The 19430-nt window shown below is 41.1% G+C and overlaps 3 protein-coding genes across 9 annotated transcripts in view; 2 read left to right on the forward strand and 1 right to left on the reverse strand.

Moving 5' to 3' along the window:
* Positions 1 to 120, forward strand: part of LOC122333017 (serine/threonine-protein kinase Nek5) — a 23433-nt gene extending 23313 nt beyond the window's left edge. For all 4 annotated transcript variants that reach the window (XM_043230501.1, XM_043230502.1, XM_043230503.1 and 1 more), the window contains one exon: positions 1 to 120. This exon is cut by the window's left edge and continues 1468 nt beyond it. The gene's annotated coding sequence lies outside the window, so the exon portion shown is untranslated.
* A 136-nt stretch (positions 121 to 256) lies between these two features.
* On the reverse strand, positions 257 to 8845 carry LOC122333019 (leucine-rich repeat-containing protein 63). Of its 4 annotated transcripts, XM_043230509.1 has the most exons (10): positions 8071 to 8845; positions 7673 to 7753; positions 6390 to 6734; positions 6165 to 6296; positions 4284 to 4423; positions 3414 to 3512; positions 3200 to 3336; positions 2648 to 2731; positions 2124 to 2351; positions 257 to 452 (listed from the first exon to the last, which is right to left on the reverse strand). In XM_043230509.1, the coding sequence occupies exons 2-10, from the start codon at positions 7746 to 7748 to the stop codon at positions 290 to 292; spliced, it is 1404 nt and encodes a 467-aa protein (XP_043086444.1). In that variant the 5' UTR covers positions 7749 to 7753; positions 8071 to 8845; the 3' UTR covers positions 257 to 289. The 4 variants fall into 4 exon arrangements, with proteins under 4 accessions (XP_043086444.1, XP_043086442.1, XP_043086441.1 ...); XM_043230507.1 differs by having other exon boundaries at positions 6165 to 6734; positions 7673 to 7750; XM_043230506.1 differs by having other exon boundaries at positions 6165 to 6734.
* A 251-nt stretch (positions 8846 to 9096) lies between these two features.
* lcp1 (lymphocyte cytosolic protein 1 (L-plastin)) lies at positions 9097 to 19411 on the forward strand. Its single transcript, XM_043230505.1, has 16 exons — positions 9097 to 9148; positions 11011 to 11100; positions 12240 to 12403; positions 12493 to 12616; positions 13423 to 13555; positions 13758 to 13839; positions 13917 to 14082; positions 14854 to 14996; positions 15639 to 15734; positions 15833 to 16028; positions 16221 to 16299; positions 16622 to 16736; positions 17816 to 17949; positions 18032 to 18152; positions 18240 to 18364; positions 18908 to 19411. The coding sequence occupies exons 2-16, from the start codon at positions 11034 to 11036 to the stop codon at positions 19038 to 19040; spliced, it is 1878 nt and encodes a 625-aa protein (XP_043086440.1). The 5' UTR covers positions 9097 to 9148; positions 11011 to 11033; the 3' UTR covers positions 19041 to 19411.
* The last annotated feature ends 19 nt before the right edge of the window (positions 19412 to 19430 follow it).

Here is a 19430-nt window from a genome sequence, read left to right on the forward strand (position 1 = left end):
CAATTTTAAATAATTTCAGAAAAAATCCTGAAATTGAAGTTGTTTTATTTTTCTGTAAAGTTGCTGTGGAAGTTTATTGCATTGCACAAAACACTAAATAAATGGACTTTGCGCATTATATTTCTTCATTGTTTTGATGGTGTATAAATATTCAATGTTTATTTATAATACACAGGAGAGCACAGTCTTTGGAAGAAGTACAGTCCAAACGAAAGAAGTATTTTACATGATTTGTGTGTTTTTAGGGGAAGTGTAAACGCTGCAGTAGAATAAAGCTTCTCTTGTCTGATCAAACGGTGATGGGTTGATTCCTGAATCTGTGGAGACACGCGGGAGAACAGCAGAAGAACATGACCGGGACAATCGGGAGCCCGAAGCCTCCAGGAGCCGGACGGATGAGCTTGAGACCCGCGCCGAACATCACACCATTACAGGCATCACACACACCTGCACTGAACACACACACGTAAACATCACACATTAAACACTTTAGATCAGTCACGGGCCCTGTGTATGACCTGCAATTTGGCCACTATTTTTTTTTTTTTTTATGAGCAATGTTGCTTGGACACCTTTCAGCTGAGATCTAGATAATTCAGATCAGTCTTGGACCCTGTGTCTCACCTGGTTGACCGTTTACAAAAACATTTCTTAAAGTTGCCTGACAACAGTGCAGAAAAAGTAGGTGTTCTTGTGGATCATCAGCTGGGGTTCCTCAGGAACCGGTTCTTGGACCCCTCCACTTCTCCACACTGAGGGCCTCATTTTTAAAATATTGTGCAGAAACCATCCTAAACTTGACCTGACGACCACTTCTCAAACATGCGTATGTGTGATGTATGAACGGAAAACACGCACACGCCTCTCTCAGATGTGAAATCTATGAAATGATCTTGAACTTGCACGCAAACAATTGTTTTCAGCTCTGTCTTGTATTGGTGTGGATTTAAGTATATACACACTCTACATTCAACTCTGTGCGTACGCATGCCGCTTGGTCTTGCAGGTTTGCACTACACGACATTAGAAAGATCACGCCCTTTCTAAGACTGATGACACACTGGACAATTTTTTTAGCAATGTTGTCGGGCAATGTTAGGAAATGTTGCTCTAAACGGTTAGCCGGGTGAGAGACGGGGCCCAAGAAATTTGTTACCCATTCTCAATTGAATCCCAAGCAACATTCCTCAAAAAAAGTTTCCCATGCTGCACACCTTCTAGACCGGACTTCCTGCAAACACAATCAAACCCATACAAATGATTCAGAATGCAGCAGCACGACTGGAAAAGAGCCCGTGTTACACCTCTCTCTATCTCCTTGCACTGGCTCCCGGTTTGCAGCTCGAATCAAATTCAAGAAACGAAAAAGATGAGTTTTGAGTTGGTTTTTAAAGATTGCTAGTGACTCTGCTGCCCTAGTGGCGACGGGCAGATCGTTCCACCTATTACAAATCTACATCCCCTCCAGAAGTCTGAGATCTGGAACAATCTCCCTAACACTGTTCGGGAGGCAGACACACTCTAGATTAAAGACACATCTTTTTAACCTAGTCTACACATAACACACTAATACACTTTTATTATTCAAATCCGTTAAAAGGATCGCTAGACTGCATTTATTAGATCCGCTGGAACACTTTTATCAACACAGGTTGCATCAAAGCACTGAACAGAATAAAGTAGAAGAATACACTGACAGGGATGTATAATGAAGATAGTGACCAATTTCTTATTAAATGCAGAGACGGTCTCTGTAATCAATTCACTGATAATCTCTAGAAGTTAAGTGTCCCCAACAAAGAAGACAGAGGAACCAAAACCCCATCCATACAGAATGAAGAAAAAAAACTTGAGAGGGGACACTTAACTTCTAGAGATTATCAGTGAATTGATTACAGAGACGTCTCTGCATTTAATAACAAATCGTTCACTCTCGTCATTATACATCTTTATACTTTATTCTGTTCAGTACTTTGATACAATCTGTGTTGTTAAAAGCGTTATATAAATAAAAATGATTGATTGATTGAGAGAAACCAGGTTTAGTTGGGGCCATCATATATCAACCTTCTTCCAGACAGCTCAGACACGAGTGTGTGTGTGTGTGTGTGTGTGTGTTTTACCTGTTCAGGAGGATCCGTGCAGCGGGTGGCAGGTGTGTGTAGTGTTGTTGTGTGAGTGTGTGTGCAGCCGTGTGCAGCAGCGTCTGAGGAGAGTTGCAGCTGTTCTCGCTCCACAGGAACACGTGTGTGTAATTCCCAGACATCCTGAGCTCCGAGACGGACACACGGAGGAGACCGGCGGGAAGAGCCACCAACTGATTCCCTTCAACATTCAGAGACCTCAGAGACCTGAACACACACACACACACACACACAATAACATACACACACATACACAATTAGGAATTACTTTTTATTATTATATTATTATTGTGGTTATGAGTAGTTATCACTATAGTTATTATCTTATCTTTATTGCTATTGGTAGCTATTGGTATACTATTATTATAGTTTATTATAGATACATTTATCATTATTACCATCAGTAGATATCATTATAGTTATTAGTATAATTATTGATATAGTTATCATTGGTTTAGGTGTGTAGGTCTTTAGTGAATCATGTGGATTCTCCAGAGCCTGACCTCAGGTGTTTGACCTCACTGCTGAGGGATCTGAGGAGGTTATAAGACACATCCAGATGCTGAAGACATGCCAGAGAGTACAGCCTACACACACACACACACACACACACACACACATAAAACATAATTAGAAAAAACAAATTTTAAACTGGATGTGCTCTGGAGGAAAATGTATCTGTGTGTGAGTGTGTGTGTGTGTGTGTGTATCTGTGTGTGTGTGTGTGTATCTGTGTGTGTGTGTGTGTGTGTGTGTGTGTGTGTGTGTGTGTGTGTGTGTGTGTGTGTGTGAGTGTGTGTGTGTATCTGTGTGTGAGTGTGTGTGTGTGTATCTGTGTGTGTGTGTGTGTGTGTGTGTGTGTATCTGTGTGTGTGTGTGTGTATCTGTGTGTGTGTGTGTGTGTGTATGTGTGTGTGTGTGTGTGTGTGTGTGTGTGTGTGTGTGTGTGTGTGTGTGTGTGTGTGTGTGTGTGTGTGTGTGTGTGTGTGTGTGTGTGTGTGTGTGTGTGTGTGTGTGTGTGTGTGTGTGTGTGTGTGTGTGTGTGCGTCTCTCACTGGTCAGGCAGCTGTGTGATCTTGCAGAAGGAGATGACCAGGGTCTGGAGTTTGCAGAGTTTGCAGATTCGAGCAGGAATCTCCTCGATGGGGTTATTCCTCATCTTCAACACCTGCAGCTGATGAAGGTCACACACCTGAGAGAGGAAGAACATCTCATCAAACTACAGCAGCTGACCTGAGCCGGGAGAGAATCACAGTGAGCGTGAGGAACCTCTAGAGGAACGTGTGTGAAGTGATTGAAGGACAGGTTCAGATGCTGGAGACGCTCGGACAGTGACGACACATCAGGAAGATCAGCGATGAAATGAGCCTGTGAGGAACAGCATGAGATTAGAGCTGTGGACTTCACAAAAAAAAGTGCATCTTGAGCATCTCTGATCTTCTTTACTGAATGTCCTACTATTAATGTATCAAAACTTCATTTTTGATTAGCAATATGCATTTTGCAAAAAGCTGATTTTCTCAGTATTCTCCCTCAGATTTCAGATTTTCAAAGTATTGTCCGATCATGACAAACCAGACATCGATGGAAGGATTATTTATCTTTATCTTTCAGATGACCGGTCCACTTTGTCCTCTACTGATGAATATAAACAACAAACTAAAGCCGATCATGACCCAAGACCTCCTTACAGCCAACAAAACACAATTACATCAAACAGTTCCTTAAACTGTGAATAAAAATAAGTGAGGCAAAAGAGAAGTGCACATCGATCTTCTTCCTCTTTTAATCAAAATGTTTCATTTCCTAAAGGCATAAAGCTCTTTGTTTGGATGTAGAAGATCTGAAGAAGACGAGGATCTGGAGTCTATATCACAAACACACGTCTGAATCTGAATAACAGCAGTTCTTGCACTGATCATGATTTCTTTGGTTCTGAGTAATGGCATCATAATAATAATATATTAGCTGTAAGATTGTAATAATAATTATTTAATAGACCCAAGATAACCATAATGGACTCGTAGTGCAGCCAGAATAACTCACTTTTATTACAATGAATGGCTGAATGAATATAAACTGGTATTTTCTACATACTACATACTTTATGGTAACTATCACACACACACACACACACACCTTGAAGCTGAGTGTGTTTCCTCCTCGTGTGGCGCAGTCGAGGACGGACAGTTCTGAAGCGCTGATGAAGTCTCGGTGGAACGGCGATCGAGAGCGACGCGAATCCTGGAAGTGTTTGCTGGTCACAGAGTTCAGAAGAACTGAAGAACACATGCAGTATTCACACAAACAGAACGCATAGTCGAGTAACTTCTTAATGCTAAATTCTGAAAAAACAGAGGTGCTAATAATTGGACCTAAAAACCCCACATATAATAATCTAGAACACAGCCTATCACTTGATGGCTGCTCTGTTAATTCTTCATCATCAGTTAGGAACCTAGGTGTGCTGTTTGACAGCAATCTTTCCTTTGAAAATCATGTTTCTAGCATCTGTAAAACTGCGTTTTTCCATCTTAAAAATATATCTAAATTACGACCTATGCTTTCAACCTCTAATGCAGAAATATTAATTCATGCGTTTATGACCTCAAGGTTAGATTATTGCAATGCTTTATTGGGTGGTTGTTCTGCACGCTTAATAAACAAACTTCAGCTAGTCCAAAACACAGCAGCCAGAGTCCTTACTAGAACTAGGAAGTATGATCATATTAGCCCGGTTCTGTCAACACTGCACTGGCTCCCTATCAAACATCAGATAGATTTTAAAATCTTATTAATTACCTATAAAGCCCTGAATGGTTTAGCTCCTCAATACTTGAGCGAGCTCTTATCACATTATAGTCCTGCACGTCCGCTGCGTTCTCAAAACTCTGGCCATTTGATAATACCTAGAATATCAAAATCAACTGCGGGCGGCAGATCTTTTTCCTATCTAGCACCTAAACTCTGGAACAATCTCCCTAACTCTGTTCAGGAGGCAGACACACTCTGCCAGTTTAAATCTACATTAAAGACACATCTTTTTAACTTAGCCTACACATAACACACCAACACACCTTTTATTATTCAAATCCGTTAAAGGATTTTTAGGCTGCATTAATTAGATCAGCTGGAACTTCTAGTGATAATCGTCGAATTGATTCGAGAGACCGTCTCTGCATTTAATAAGAAATTGTTCACTCTCATCATTATACATCCCTGTCAGTGTATTCTTCTACTTTATACTGTACAGTGCTTTGATGCAACTTGTGTTGATAAAAAGCCCTATATAAATAAAAATGATTGATTGATTGATTTTATTTTATATTATTTATTTTAAATGACATGCAGGAAACAGAAAAACAAAAGAATAGTGAAAATATTTTAGAATCATTTGATTGCTAGATTATCAGACATTATCAGACATCAACATTTCTACACAATATTTCTGTGATATATTTTATTTTTCAGGATTCACAGATTAACACAAAGTTCAAAAGAACTGTGTTTATTTCAAACTGAAATCTTTTGTCACATGATAAATATTGTGACTGTAAATTTTTATCAATTTAATGTGTACTTAATAAATTAAAACGTGTGTGTGTGTGTGTGATGTTTTGAATGGTAATGAAATGGTTTCCACAAAACGGTTTCAACATTGATAATAATCAATCAATCAATCAATCATTTTTATTTCTATAGGGCTTTTTAACAACACAGGTTGTATCAAAGCACTGAACAGAATAAAGTAGAAGAATACACTGACAGGGATGTATAATGAAGAGAGTGAACAATTTCTTATTAAATGCAGAGACGGTCTCTGGAATCAATTCAACGATAATCTCTAGAAGTTAAGTGTCCCCAACAAAGTAAGCCATAATCAGAAATGTTTGTTGATAAATCAGTATATTATTCTGATTTCTGAAGATCATGTGACACTGAAGACTGGAGGAATGAAGATCACAGAAATAAATAATAATAATATTTCACAGTTTTAACTGCATGTGTGTGTGTTCTTGCCTGTGTAGAGATCTTGTCGTGTGTGTTCCGTCCGTCTCTCCACTGATTGATCTTCAGATGCTCGACAAACTCCAGGATGATTCCTGAAGGAGTTTTGAGCTCGTGCTTCCTTCTGAACCATTGCTGCTAACTCTGAACACACACACACACACACACACACACACACACACAGATGAAGAACACACTCGCCCGCCGGGATCCAGCTGAAGGTCGATGCTCTCTTACCACACACGACCTGTCTGTGAGGAATCCTGCGTGTGGGCGGAGACAAACCCTCGCCGCTCAGCGTCTGATTGGCTACAGCCTCCTGACCTCCGCGGTGCAGCTCCGACAGGAAGAGACGCAGCAACTTCCTGTAGTTCCATCGAGACAGAACCGTCCTCCTCAGCTGGTCCTCTGAGCCGCTCGCCTGCAGGAAGTCATCGAGGCAGAAGAGGTCAGGAGGTCGTGGCCGTGGAGGAACAGGTGAGGAGCGCTGAGGATGATGGGAGGAAGAGGCAGCTTCATCATCCTCACAGACAGACTCTCTCGCTTCATCATGACCTGGATCCACAGAGAACACGTCCGAGCCTGCAGCGCAGAACCAGTCGAGGGTTAAATCATATAAAGAGCTGAATTAATCATCTCTCCGTCTGGTTTATGATCAGACAGTATCTGAGGGAGCAAGAAAATCTCCTTTAAAGTTGTTCAAATGACGTTCTTAGCAATAAATATTATAGTGTTGATATATTTATGGTATGAATATACCTTTAGCCAAGCATTCAGATAACACATCTCAGAATATTTGCACTACAGTTATATATGATAAAAAGCACATTATTATTCTTTAGCTTGGGTTGAACAAGTAGTTTTTTCTTGGACAGAACAGCAGCTATTCTAATTCCATCTCTGTGTGTTTCAGTCTGGATCCAGCCCTTAAACGATCTGAGATGAGATGAGGATGACGTGAACATCATGAAGAAACTTCATTTCCTGTGAAGCTGCTTTGGAATGCACTTTATAAACAAACCTGAATTGAATCATTTCTTTCTAAGGCTGCAATTTCTACTTGATACTTTCTTGTTTAACGCAACAATCTTTACTCTGTGTGTGTGTGTGTGTATATGTGTGTGTCTGTGTGAGTGTGTGTGTGTGTGTGTGTGTGTGTGTGTGTGTGTGTGTGTGTGTGTGTGTGTATATGTGTGTGTGTTTTCTTTGTGTGTGTGTGTGTGTATGTGTTTTCTTTGTGTATGTGTGTATGTGTGTGTGTGTATGTTTTTTTTTTGTGTGTGTGTGTGTATGTGTGTGTGTGTGTATGTGTTTTCTTTGTGTGTGTGTGTATATATGTGTGTGTGTATGTGTTTTCTTTGTTTGTGTGTGTGTGTGTGTGTGTGTAAAATTTGAAATCAATTCGATTAATTAACAGACAGGTGGTGTGATGAACTATCTGAATCATCAGAGTTGTCCTAATGAACACAGGAGGCTGACTGGAGGAGTTCAGGTGGTCTCTCTGAAGGTCATGAAGTCACCTGCGGCTCTGGGCGTCCTGTAGTGTGCTGTCTTCTTAGGGGGCAGGGGTCGTCTCAGCAGCTTCACGTGCTCCATGTCTTCTGATCACACATCAAACACAGTTCAGAAAACCATTTCTAAATGTTCTCTAAGTGCTCAATGTTTCATTTCATAACTTTGCAAACAATCTTTAACAACGCTATTTTCCTTCATTTTATTATTTAATGCATTTTAGCCTTTTTTTATAGAATGTTCGACATGTATAACGAGGTTTAATTAAAAGCCATATATGAATACTTAATAGAGCCTGTTATGTCGATCAAATATCAGACACGTGACGTTAAAGAAACACCTTCCTCCAGACTCCTCGATACACTGATCGCGTCATAAAGCGATATAAATCCGTTCACACACGAACCTGATCGACTTCATTCGCTGTGTATGACTGCGCAGATTTCCGGACTCTTCAATGCACGGAAACAGAAAGAAAGCGCGCCCGAAACTCCGAGTCCCTAGCAACCGGCCTAGCAACCGCCTGTCGAACTCAGAGCGCGGCGAGATCAAAGCCAGATGTGTGTGACGTCACTGAACGCGTTTGATCATAACAGGTGATGTGACCGAGAACTGTGTATAAACTGAGAGAAAGTCGTTTCCTCACAAATGCTTTAAATAAATGAAAATCTGCTTGAAGTCCAGTCCAGAGACACAAGGGTTGTTTTCTTCGTTTAAACAATTTCGAAACATTCTCAGAAGGTCCAGTTATATCCCTAACATTAATTGAATGCTTTTTACTAAAACGTTCGAGTTGGATGTTCATCTGAATTTCAATAACGTTTAGATCAAGAATAAAGTTTCTAGTATTATTTTAATCTAATTTCCCTGTTGTGTGTGTTTAAAGCTGTTTTGTAGACACTGCTGGATCACCGGAGGAACAGTTATTATGGACTAATGCTGGATGAGTTTGAGGTTCTTTCTTCTCCAGATGTTAACTGATGGATTACTCAGATGTTTTTATCAGTCTTTCATTCTGACGGCACCCATTCACATCCATTACTGAGACAGTGATGCACTTCTCCAGATCTGATGAAGACACACCGATCTCAGATGATCTGAGAGTGAACATTGTTTGGTTCTGATTGATCTTCTCCTCTAATCCAGACCTGGTGGATCCTTTGAATGTGGAAGCGTTAGCAGCAGATCATGAGATGCTGACGCGAGTTGCTCCGAGCGCGTGGTCAGGTTCTTGAATGGATCCATTCAGAAGATCAAAACCTCAGCTCTGTCAAATCTCAGAAGTGTGTCAGATGTCCATCGTGTTTGTTGGGGTGTGCAGATGTCAAGCGCTTTACCTTATAAAGACATGGTGTGTGTGTGTTCCTGTTTCGAGTGTCGTGTAGGCCGCAGTAAGTCACTTCCTTCCTCTCGCATTTGAATAGAGTCTCTGCAGCTCTTCTGAACGCGTCTAGACTCAGCAGAAGCCCAGCGTCCGTCTGCAGGTGAGTGAAACACATCTCTGACCTTCATTCTCTTCAAAACTCTCCAAGCAGAAGCTCTGGGCTCAGAAACAGCTTTAGTTTTAAGAGCACGTGAAGATTTCTCTCTCATGCGTTTCATTAGTTTCTCGAGATTACTGTTAATGCACCGGCTAGTGAAACACACCTTAAAGCAGAAATATTTTTATTTTCACACGCTGCATTTAATTTAATGACCGTTTCAAACGACTTTGCGCTGAACAAAATCAATAAACTGCCGGTCAGTCTGAGAAATGGCACCGAATGTGAAGTTTTGAGGTGGAAAAACTGAAAAAGTATTCTGTAAAACAAGAAAATACTAGTCTAGGAGTTATTGCTGTGTATTAGTTTGTGACATGAGCACGGTTTCTACACCAAGATTTGCTTCATCTGTTTCTGAACGGCATATTTAGAGTTTTTCCTCGTCTCTGAAGCGCTGGGGGTTTTTGACTGTAATCTGAAGCAGAAGTGAAGCTGTTTAAAGTGAAACAGGAAACTGCGGTCGATCCGAGCAGAGGCTGCATGAGCTCTGATGAGATGCATCTCCAGCATCTGCTCTCTTTCTCGTCTCTGAGCTTTAAAACGTTCACACCTTCGCCGAGAGCACGATGTGCAGCAGCAGCAGCTTTTCATGATATCACATCGGTTTCCAGGCCGTCGTCAGGCAGAGCAGAAACACACACGTCTGAAAGAGGAAGATGGCAGCACGTGACGCACAACGCCAAACAGACATTTTGAAACGCTTCTGAAATCAGCAGCAGTTGTTCTGTTGCTCAAGTGTTTAAAGGAGTTTTGAGCGAATAAAAGCGCTTATCTTTACCATGAAAGATGCAAACGAGCCTCTGATTGTTCTCCTGCCGTGAACAGACCTGTCTTTAAAGAGAGCAGTATTTGCATGTTAATGCATTGATACGAGCCTCCGGCTGATTCACATCAACAAAACACAAATGAGCTCTTATTAAAAACTGATTTCTCTCAGTATAGAGTAGAACATCTGAAGTGGTTTAAGGTCTGAGTTTTAAAGCCTGATCTCTGATATTCATTCTAGTGTTTGATCCCCAGTCCTCCAAATGTTCAAAAGTCCAGCTTTTTTATAAATATTTGAAAAAAAAAGGTTTTCCCATTTCTATTTGATCGTTTTGCAAACATTCAATGTTTTGAATGTTTTCTAAATTCTAAAAACGTCCGGTTTTAAACCGTTTTTTCTTGTTTAACGTATCCCTCTTGTTTCACGTGAAGGTGACTTCTGAACGTTCTCTGAAGGTTCTGAAACAAGTAGAAACCTTTAAAAAATATGAGACAAATGTTTCAGAAATGAAACTTTGGTGAACGATGAATAAATTACATTTCTGTGTTAATGTTTTCAGAAAGTTGATAACGCAACAAGTGACAAAAAATAGTTCCAAGAACATTTCTTAAAACAAATACGTGATTAATCTTTGAATGTTCTGAAAGAAGTAGAAACACACTAGATAAACATATTTATAAATAATCTTTACCAACATGAAAGAGAACTCTTTGATGAAAGTTCTATCAACATTGATTGAAGAACGTTTGTTCATAACTTTGCCAGAATGTTGTGAAGGTGTTTCCTTGTCTCTGGATCAGCTTCTTCACGTCTTATGAGGGTACTTCGCTCATTCTCCTTGAGCTCGAGCTTCTCCTCTTCAAACCACAGGCACTTACTCAAAGACCAGCCGCAGCAGCCCGTGTTTCCGGCATCAAGCTGTTGCTCAAGCTCTCTCTGGATGTGCTCATCTTCAGAAAACAGAAATGTGCCGTGAGCTCCTCCATGAGTAGCAGTGAAGATCAGTGTACTCACACATACTCGTGTCTGTGATTGACAGGTGATTGATCGTGACAGGAGAAGATGGCAGGAACATCACACATCCCGGTGGAGGAGATGGAGGAACTGAGAGAGGCCTTCAGTAAAGTGGGTGAGTGAAGAGATTTCATTCAGTGTTTGATCTGGTCTTTATACATCGCTCTCGCTCTATTCTCCTGTTTGAAACTCTTCAGCGCTTTGATATCATCTGTATTACAAGTACATAAAGTGATTGATTGATTGGTAGCAAACCGGACTGATTCAGAAATACACTTTCAAACCATTCTGCTTCTTTAACTATTTCATTAATAATTCTTTCAGTGCATTTCTTAACAAAAATACTAACAAAAGTAACAGCACTTTTGTTTTTAATCAAAATGCCATTTTTTACACCGTATACGTTATTCACCAGTGTTGATATTGTTGACTAAAAAAAATTAATTACTAGAATGAAGTCGTAGCAATACAAGAATAAGTCTAAATATTTTAAGAGTAAATGATGGACTGGGACTGAGAGCACTGGAAGAAAGTCTGTCAAAATACAAACAATATGTCTTATAATAATGTGTTTCATGCTCAGTGTGGAGAGACAGATTGATGTACTATACTTTGTTCATGATTTCTGATGTTCCTTCACCTTTATATCATGCTATATATGTGTAATATTGTTATGATATAATGATGAGAGCGGACCAAGTACAGAACCTTGGGGTACACCATGAGAAACACTTTTTTAGACTTTATTCACGAAATATTTCGACTTTATACACCAATATGTTGTGTTTATTTTCATATTTAAATTATTCTCAAAACATTTAGACTTTATTCTTGAAACATTTCAACTTTATTCTTGAGATTTTGACTGAATTTCCAAAATATTTCAAAATATTCTTTTTATTTTATTTTTGAAGCCTTTTGATTTTATTCTTATAATTTCAAATTAATTCTCAAAACATTTTGACTTTATTTTCTAAACATTCCTGTAATTTTGTCTATTCAAAAAATATTATGACTTTATTCTTGTAATTTATTTATTTTTTTTTCACTCATTGGCATAATGCTGAAATAATGTTAAATGAAACTCTTAAAACTAAAAGCTACATTAAAATAAAAAAAGAAAGAAGCTGAAGTGCTAAAATTACTCAAAGTGAATTTGGAAGTATAAAAAAACAGTGAAAAAACATAACAAAAAGACAATCTATGTATAGAGTTTTTAGAAAGGTGTCCCTGACCTTTGACCTCGCCCCACAGATGTGGACGGTAACGGTCACATCAGCACCGATGAGCTGACCCAGCTCTTCAAGGCGGCAAACCTGCCTCTGCCGGGATACCGTGTGCGTGAGATCGTCCAGGAGCTCAGCAGGACCATGGACCTCAACCAGGACGGGAAGATCACCTTCGACGAGTTCGCCAAGGTCAGGTCAAAGGTCACAGCAAAAAATCCCCTTCTCCACGGGCTGCTCTCGCCTGAGCGGAAACTTTACAAAAATCCCATGTGTCTCAGGTGGTCCATGACCTGAAGAGCTCAGAGGTGGCCAAGACCTTCCGTAAAGCCATCAATAAGAAGGAGGGCATCTGTTCCGTGGCAGGAACCTCAGAACAGTCAGGAACTCAGCACTCCTACTCCGGTGAGGACTCTCATGACTCACGTCTGTGGAACCTTCCTACAACTTCACTGATAGTAGAGATACGTCAGCATTCTCTGAATCACCGTATGATGTCGTTTGTCCTCGAGGAACACTGAAATAACGTTTTTGTAACCTTTAAATAACATTCTAATCAAGAAAATCAGACGCTTTAAAGATCTTTACAAATAAAAGTTTAGATGTTCTATTCTGGGTAAAAATAAAGTTAGTAGAACATTGTAAAAAATGTTTCTGGAATCTTTAAATTACTTAAAAAATCTCGTCAAAAATATTGACAATTCATATAATAAACATCATAATTTGGTTAAATGACAATTGAAAACATTATGGCAAGACATCAGGATATTTTAAAATTCTTAAGTGTATTAAAAAACAGTAGAACATTTAAGAAGTGTTTTCTGTAAACTTTAACTTCTGTTATAATTACAAGAGAAAAACTGGACATGTCCTTAAAAAACAGAATTATAAAAATAACTTTTGAGGAACATTTAGGAAGCATTTCGTACAGCTTTAACTTTCTAATCCATAACAAGAAAACTCGATGTTATTAATATATGACAAAAATAAATATTGTATTTATAAATAATGTTAAATATCATTAGAATCATAATGAAAAACCGGATGTACTTTTAATGTACTTAGAATATTAAAAAAAAGTTCAAATTAAATATTTAAGGTTAAAATAAGATCAATAGTAAGTTTAATACACCATTAAATAAGGTTCTAAGAGCAGCAGAGTGTGAGAAAAAGATTTCCCTGAGTAACCGTGATCTGTGGGTCACCTGCAGAGGAGGAGAAGGTGGCGTTCGTCAACTGGGTTAATAAAGCTCTGGAGAAGGATCCGGACTGCCAGCACGTTCTCCCCATGGACCCCAGCACCAACGATCTGTTCACGGCGGTGGGAGACGGCATCGTGCTCTGGTACGAAACCCAATAAACACTCAGTGTGCTCCTGACCGGCCAATCATATTCAGTAAAGATCCAGTCAGTGTTCTACCAGAAATACATCAAAACTTCATTCTTGTTTCATTGCTAAGAACTTCATTTGAACAACTTTAAAGGAGATTGTGCTGATTTTCAGATATTGTCTGATCTGATGTAAGAGTTGATGCTGTGTTTGCAGTAAAATGATCAATCTGTCCGTGCCGGACACCATCGATGAGAGAACCATCAACAAGAAGAAGCTGACGCCCTTCACCATCCAGGTGCGTCTCTGACCCGCCGGACCGGCCCTCGCCGCTCTGACCTCTGACCTCTGACCTCTCACCGTGTTCATGTGCAGGAGAATCTGAACCTGGCGCTGAACTCGGCCTCCGCCATCGGCTGCCACGTGGTGAACATCGGAGCAGAGGACCTGAAAGAGGGCAGGCAGCATTTAGTGCTGGGACTCCTGTGGCAGGTCATTAAAATCGGTCTGTTCGCCGACATCGAAATCAGCAGGAATGAAGGTACAGCGTCCTACACACACACACACACACACACACACACACACACACAGAGACACACACAGAGACACACACACACACAGAGAGAGACACACAGAGACACACACACACACAGAGAGACACACACACACACAGAGACAGAGACACACACACACACACAGACACACACACAGAGAGACACACACACACACACAGAGACACACAGAGAGACACACACAGAGAGACACACACACACACACAGAGACACACAGAGAGACACACACAGAGACACACACACACACACAGAGACACACAGAGAGACACACACACACACAGAGAGACACACACACACACACACACACTCTGACACACACTCTTAAAAAACTTCATAGTGTTGTTTTATTACTACTTTATGTTACAGAAGCACCCAGAGGACATTCTGTATGTTATTTTAGAATAAAGATATTCATATTAATATATTAATAAAAAGCTAAAAACAACCACCATTCATTGGTTTTAAGTTATTTTAAGGTTAACTAAAAAACCTTCCCGCAATGTTTCAAGAACATTATTTTATGGTTGCAATAAATGCAAATAAAAATATATATATATATTTTTTGAACCTTTATTTTTGTTTAAACAACAAATAATAACATCATTAGAGAAAACTGAGAGTTCTTTCGAGTAAATGATGTGTTGATCTAAGGAATGGTGTGTGTGTGTCTCTGTGTGTGTGTCCTTCTCTCTCTCTCTCTCTGTGTGTGTGTGTGTGTGTGTGTGTGTGTGTGTGTGTAGCTCTGATCGCTCTGCTCAGGGACGGGGAGAGTCTGGAGGATCTGGTCAAGCTGTCTCCTGAGGAGCTTCTTCTTCGCTGGGCTAACTATCATCTGGAGGAGGCAGGCTGCGCCAAGATCAACAACTTCAGCTCCGACATCAAGGTAACATCCGTCTATCTAACCATCCATCCACCCATCCATCCATCCACCCATCCATCCATCCTTCCATCCACCCATCCATCCATCCATCCATCCACCCATCCACCCATCCATCCATCCATCCATCCACCCATCCATCCATCCATCCTTCCATCCACCCATCCATCCATCCATCCACCCATCCATCCATCCACCCATCCATCCATCCTTCCATCCACCCATCCATCCATCCATCCATCCATCCATCCACCCATCCACCCATCCATCCATCCATCCATCCACCCATCCATCCATCCATCCTTCCATCCACCCATCCATCCATCCATCCATCCACCCATCCATCCATCCATCCACCCATCCATCCATCCATCCATCCACCCATCCATCCATCCATCCATCCTTCCATCCACCCATCCATCCATCCATCCATCCATCCATCCATCCATCCATCCATCCATCCACCCATCCATCCATCCATCCACCCATCCATCCATCCATCCACCCATCCATCCTTCCATCCACCCACCCATCCATCCATCCACCCATCCATCCATCCATCCATCCATCCATCCATCCATCCACGCTGTAGTATCCTGTAGGTCCGGCAGTTTTCGCTCATAACATCATCTTCTCTGTCGTCTGAAGGACTCCAAGGCCTACTACAACATCCTGAACCAGGTGGCACCCAAAGGAGACGAGGAGGGCGTCCCTGCCATCCCCATCGACATGTCTGGGATACGGGTGAGGAGTCTCTTCAGCGCATCACACACACACACACACACACTCACACACACACTCACACACAGCGCTGAACACACTCCCTCATCTCACCGCTGCAGGAGAAGGATGATCTGAAGAGAGCGGAGTGCATGCTGGAGCAGGCCGACCGTCTCGGGTGCCGTCAGTTCGTCACGGCCACAGACGTGGTGCGAGGAAACCCCAAACTCAACCTGGCCTACGTCGCCAACCTCTTCAACAAATACCCGGCTCTGAAGAAGCCCGAGAACCAGGACATCGACTGGAGCTCCATCGAGGGTGAGTCCGTCGTCCACGCTGCTGACCTCCCGCTGGCTCCAGACTTTCAGCGGCAAGATTAGATACAGAATGCAAACAGATGCAGGAAACAGCTAAAGACATATTTGTATTCTTACTGTTTAAAAGCGTCTGTCTGAATGTGATGAAGTTCAGTGAAGTTCAGTAACCCTGCTGTGATCTGATGTGTGTCAGGAGAGACCCGAGAGGAACGCACCTTCAGGAACTGGATGAACTCTCTGGGAGTCAACCCTCGAGTCAATCATCTCTACGTGTGAGTGTCAGAAACACACCAGAAGACCCACCACCACCAACCACCAGCAGCTTTTCTCCTGAAACCTGTTTTTAAAAGAGTGCTTCACTTCAGGACTCACGAGATGAATATATACACTCTGTTACAAACTCTGCTCCATTAATGTTTGAATAAATACTTTTGTTGTGATTTTTAAGCACAAATTAGATTATAAACATAACCATATCATAAAAATGAGCTTAAATGCAATTTAAATGGTCTACGACTTTGAGTGTTGTTTATTAAACACACGAGTGAGTTTGAGCCGTTCCCGGGGATCTGAGACGATGTTCTGTCGTTCCAGGGATCTGGCCGATGCTCTGGTCATCTTCCAGCTCTATGAGAAGATCAAGGTTCCTGTGGACTGGGACAGAGTCAACAAACCTCCGTATCCTAAACTGGGCAGCAACATGAAGAAGGCAGGTCCAGCTCCGCTGTTATTACATCACACCTCTACATATTTACAACTCTAAAATAGTAGATCGATTTTGTGAAATATGTATTTATATTAAGAATATATTACATGATGCATTATTTTATACTTATTAAAATGACATTCTTTAGCTAGTTTTAATTTTCTAGATTATTTCTACATTTCTAGATGTAATTTTCTAATTCATCAGACTCTTGTTTCCACATTTGTTCGTGAATTTTTTGCGAGATCATTCATTTCTATTCAGAGTAGACTTGTTCGCCCCCAGCATCCTGTTAACTGAAATAAAGCTCGAATAAAGTAAATATACATATTATGATGTTATGAACATCTGTTTTGACCTAATCTATATGTGCTGAATGTTTTCTCTAATGTTTATTTTAAGACGCAGCACTAAAAATATTACTAACTGGAAATGAAATGAATAAAACTGAAATGAAAATAAATAAAAGAGACAGAAAAGACAAAAGCGACAAATAAAACTACTCTAATGTTTACAAACAAATTTAAAAAGCACAAAAATAGAAGCAAGATCAAAATATGAACAAAAACTAAATCAGTCAATGAAAACATTTGGCTTGAGCTGAAGCTTTTGAATTACTAAATAGAAATAAGAACAAATGAAACCTAAATGATTATCTCTCCACTCTCTCTCTCTCTCACACACACACACACACACACACTCTGTCTCAGCTAGGACACACACTGACACATTCTCTAGCTCCTTACCCTAAACCTATCCTTTACCCAACTATAACCTGATCCCTAAAACCAAGTCTTGAACGGCTAAAATGTGCTCAAAAACTCAAAGATCACACACACACACACTCTCACACACACACACACACACACACACACTCTCTCTCACACACACACACACACACACACACTCTCTCTCTCTCACACACACACACACACACACACACTCTCTCACACACACACACACACACACACACACACACACACACACACACACACACACACTCACTCACACACACACTCTCACACACACACACACACACACACACACACACTGGTGTGTAACTGGACTGTTGTGTGCTGCAGCTGGAGAACTGTAACTATGCGGTGGAGCTGGGGAAGAAGGAGGCCAAGTTCTCTCTGGTGGGCATCGCCGGTCAGGATCTGAACGAAGGCAACCGGACGCTGACTCTGGCTCTGCTCTGGCAGCTCATGAGGAGGTCAGACACGAAACACACTCCAGATCCACGCAAACACACGCTCCAGCTCCACACACACGCCTCACTCTCCTCCCATCCGCAGATACACACTCAACATCCTGGAGGACCTGGGCGACGGACAGAAGGTGACCGACGACACCATCGTGACCTGGGTGAACGACGCTCTCGCTCAGGCCGGCAAGGGCACCATCAGCGGCTTCAAAGTACGCAGCTCTCGCTCCCCGGCAAGAAAAACACACACGCTGCGTCTGCTTCAGAACTAACAGAGCTCTTCTGTTCTGATCCCGCAGGACGGATCCATCAGCAGCAGCATGCCCGTCCTGGACCTGATCGACGCCATCCAGCCCGGATCCATCCGCTACGACCTGCTCAAGACAGAAGACCTGACAGACGAAGAGAAACTCAACAACGCAAAGTAAGTCTCATTCAGCGCAGCGGGTCAGAGGCTCAAAAACTGGGAGGAAAAAAGGCTAAATGATGAAATATGAAGCTAGAATCATGAGCCAGAACTGCAAGAAAAAACTCTGAATTATGAAATATCTCTAATAACTCTGTGTTACAAGAAAGTCAGAACTGTGAGAAATATAACTCAGAATTGCAAGAAAAAAAGGCAAATTGTGAAATTTAAAGCCAGAATTATGAGCCAGAATTGCAAGAAAAAAACTCTGAATTATGAAATATAAACTCAGTATTACAAAAGAATTGTTAGGAAAATAACTCAGAATTATGAGATATAGAGCCAGAATCGCAAGAAAATAAATAAAGTCAAATTGTGAAAACATTAATTTGATTACAAGGAAGTAGAAGAATTATGAAATATGAAGCGGATATGCGAGGTATAAACTCTGAATTAAAAATAAAGACAGAATGTTGAGAGATCGATGAAATAAAATTCAGTCAAACTGCTGCATTTCTGAAGAAACACGTGGATCCTGTAAAACCTGCCTGGTGTTCTCAGGTACGCTATCTCCATGGCGAGGAAGATCGGGGCGAGGGTGTACGCTCTGCCCGAGGACCTGCTGGAGGTCAAGCCCAAGATGGTGATGACGGTGTTCGCCTGCCTCATGGCTCGAGGGATGAGACGGATCTAGAAGATCGGGGTCTACGCCTGCTTTTATACTTCATTCATGCCTTTTATTGTTCTTGCTACATCCTCCCTACATCACAGAGAGATCAGGATAGAAAGGATATTAATAAACACTTCTCAGGTGAATAGTAAAGGAAATTAAGGATTTTAAAACGCATATAAATGACACGGACACCCTGAATGGGCTTCAGCGGTGTTATAGCGAAGGTCAAAGGTCATGTCTGCTTCTGTCTTTGAGCACTGTGTGTGTGTTTGAGCACAAAGTCAGCCCCGTTTTGCTTTTGTTGTTCAGATCCTTCACTCGACATGTTAATAAACTCATGTTCATGTTCACACGGACAGTAACGTGCAAATAAAACACATTTTTTAACTCAAGCATCTGTGATTGTTTTAT

This window comes from Puntigrus tetrazona, unplaced genomic scaffold (genome assembly GCF_018831695.1).
Source record: "Puntigrus tetrazona isolate hp1 unplaced genomic scaffold, ASM1883169v1 S000000173, whole genome shotgun sequence".
Lineage (NCBI taxonomy): Eukaryota > Metazoa > Chordata > Actinopteri > Cypriniformes > Cyprinidae > Puntigrus > Puntigrus tetrazona.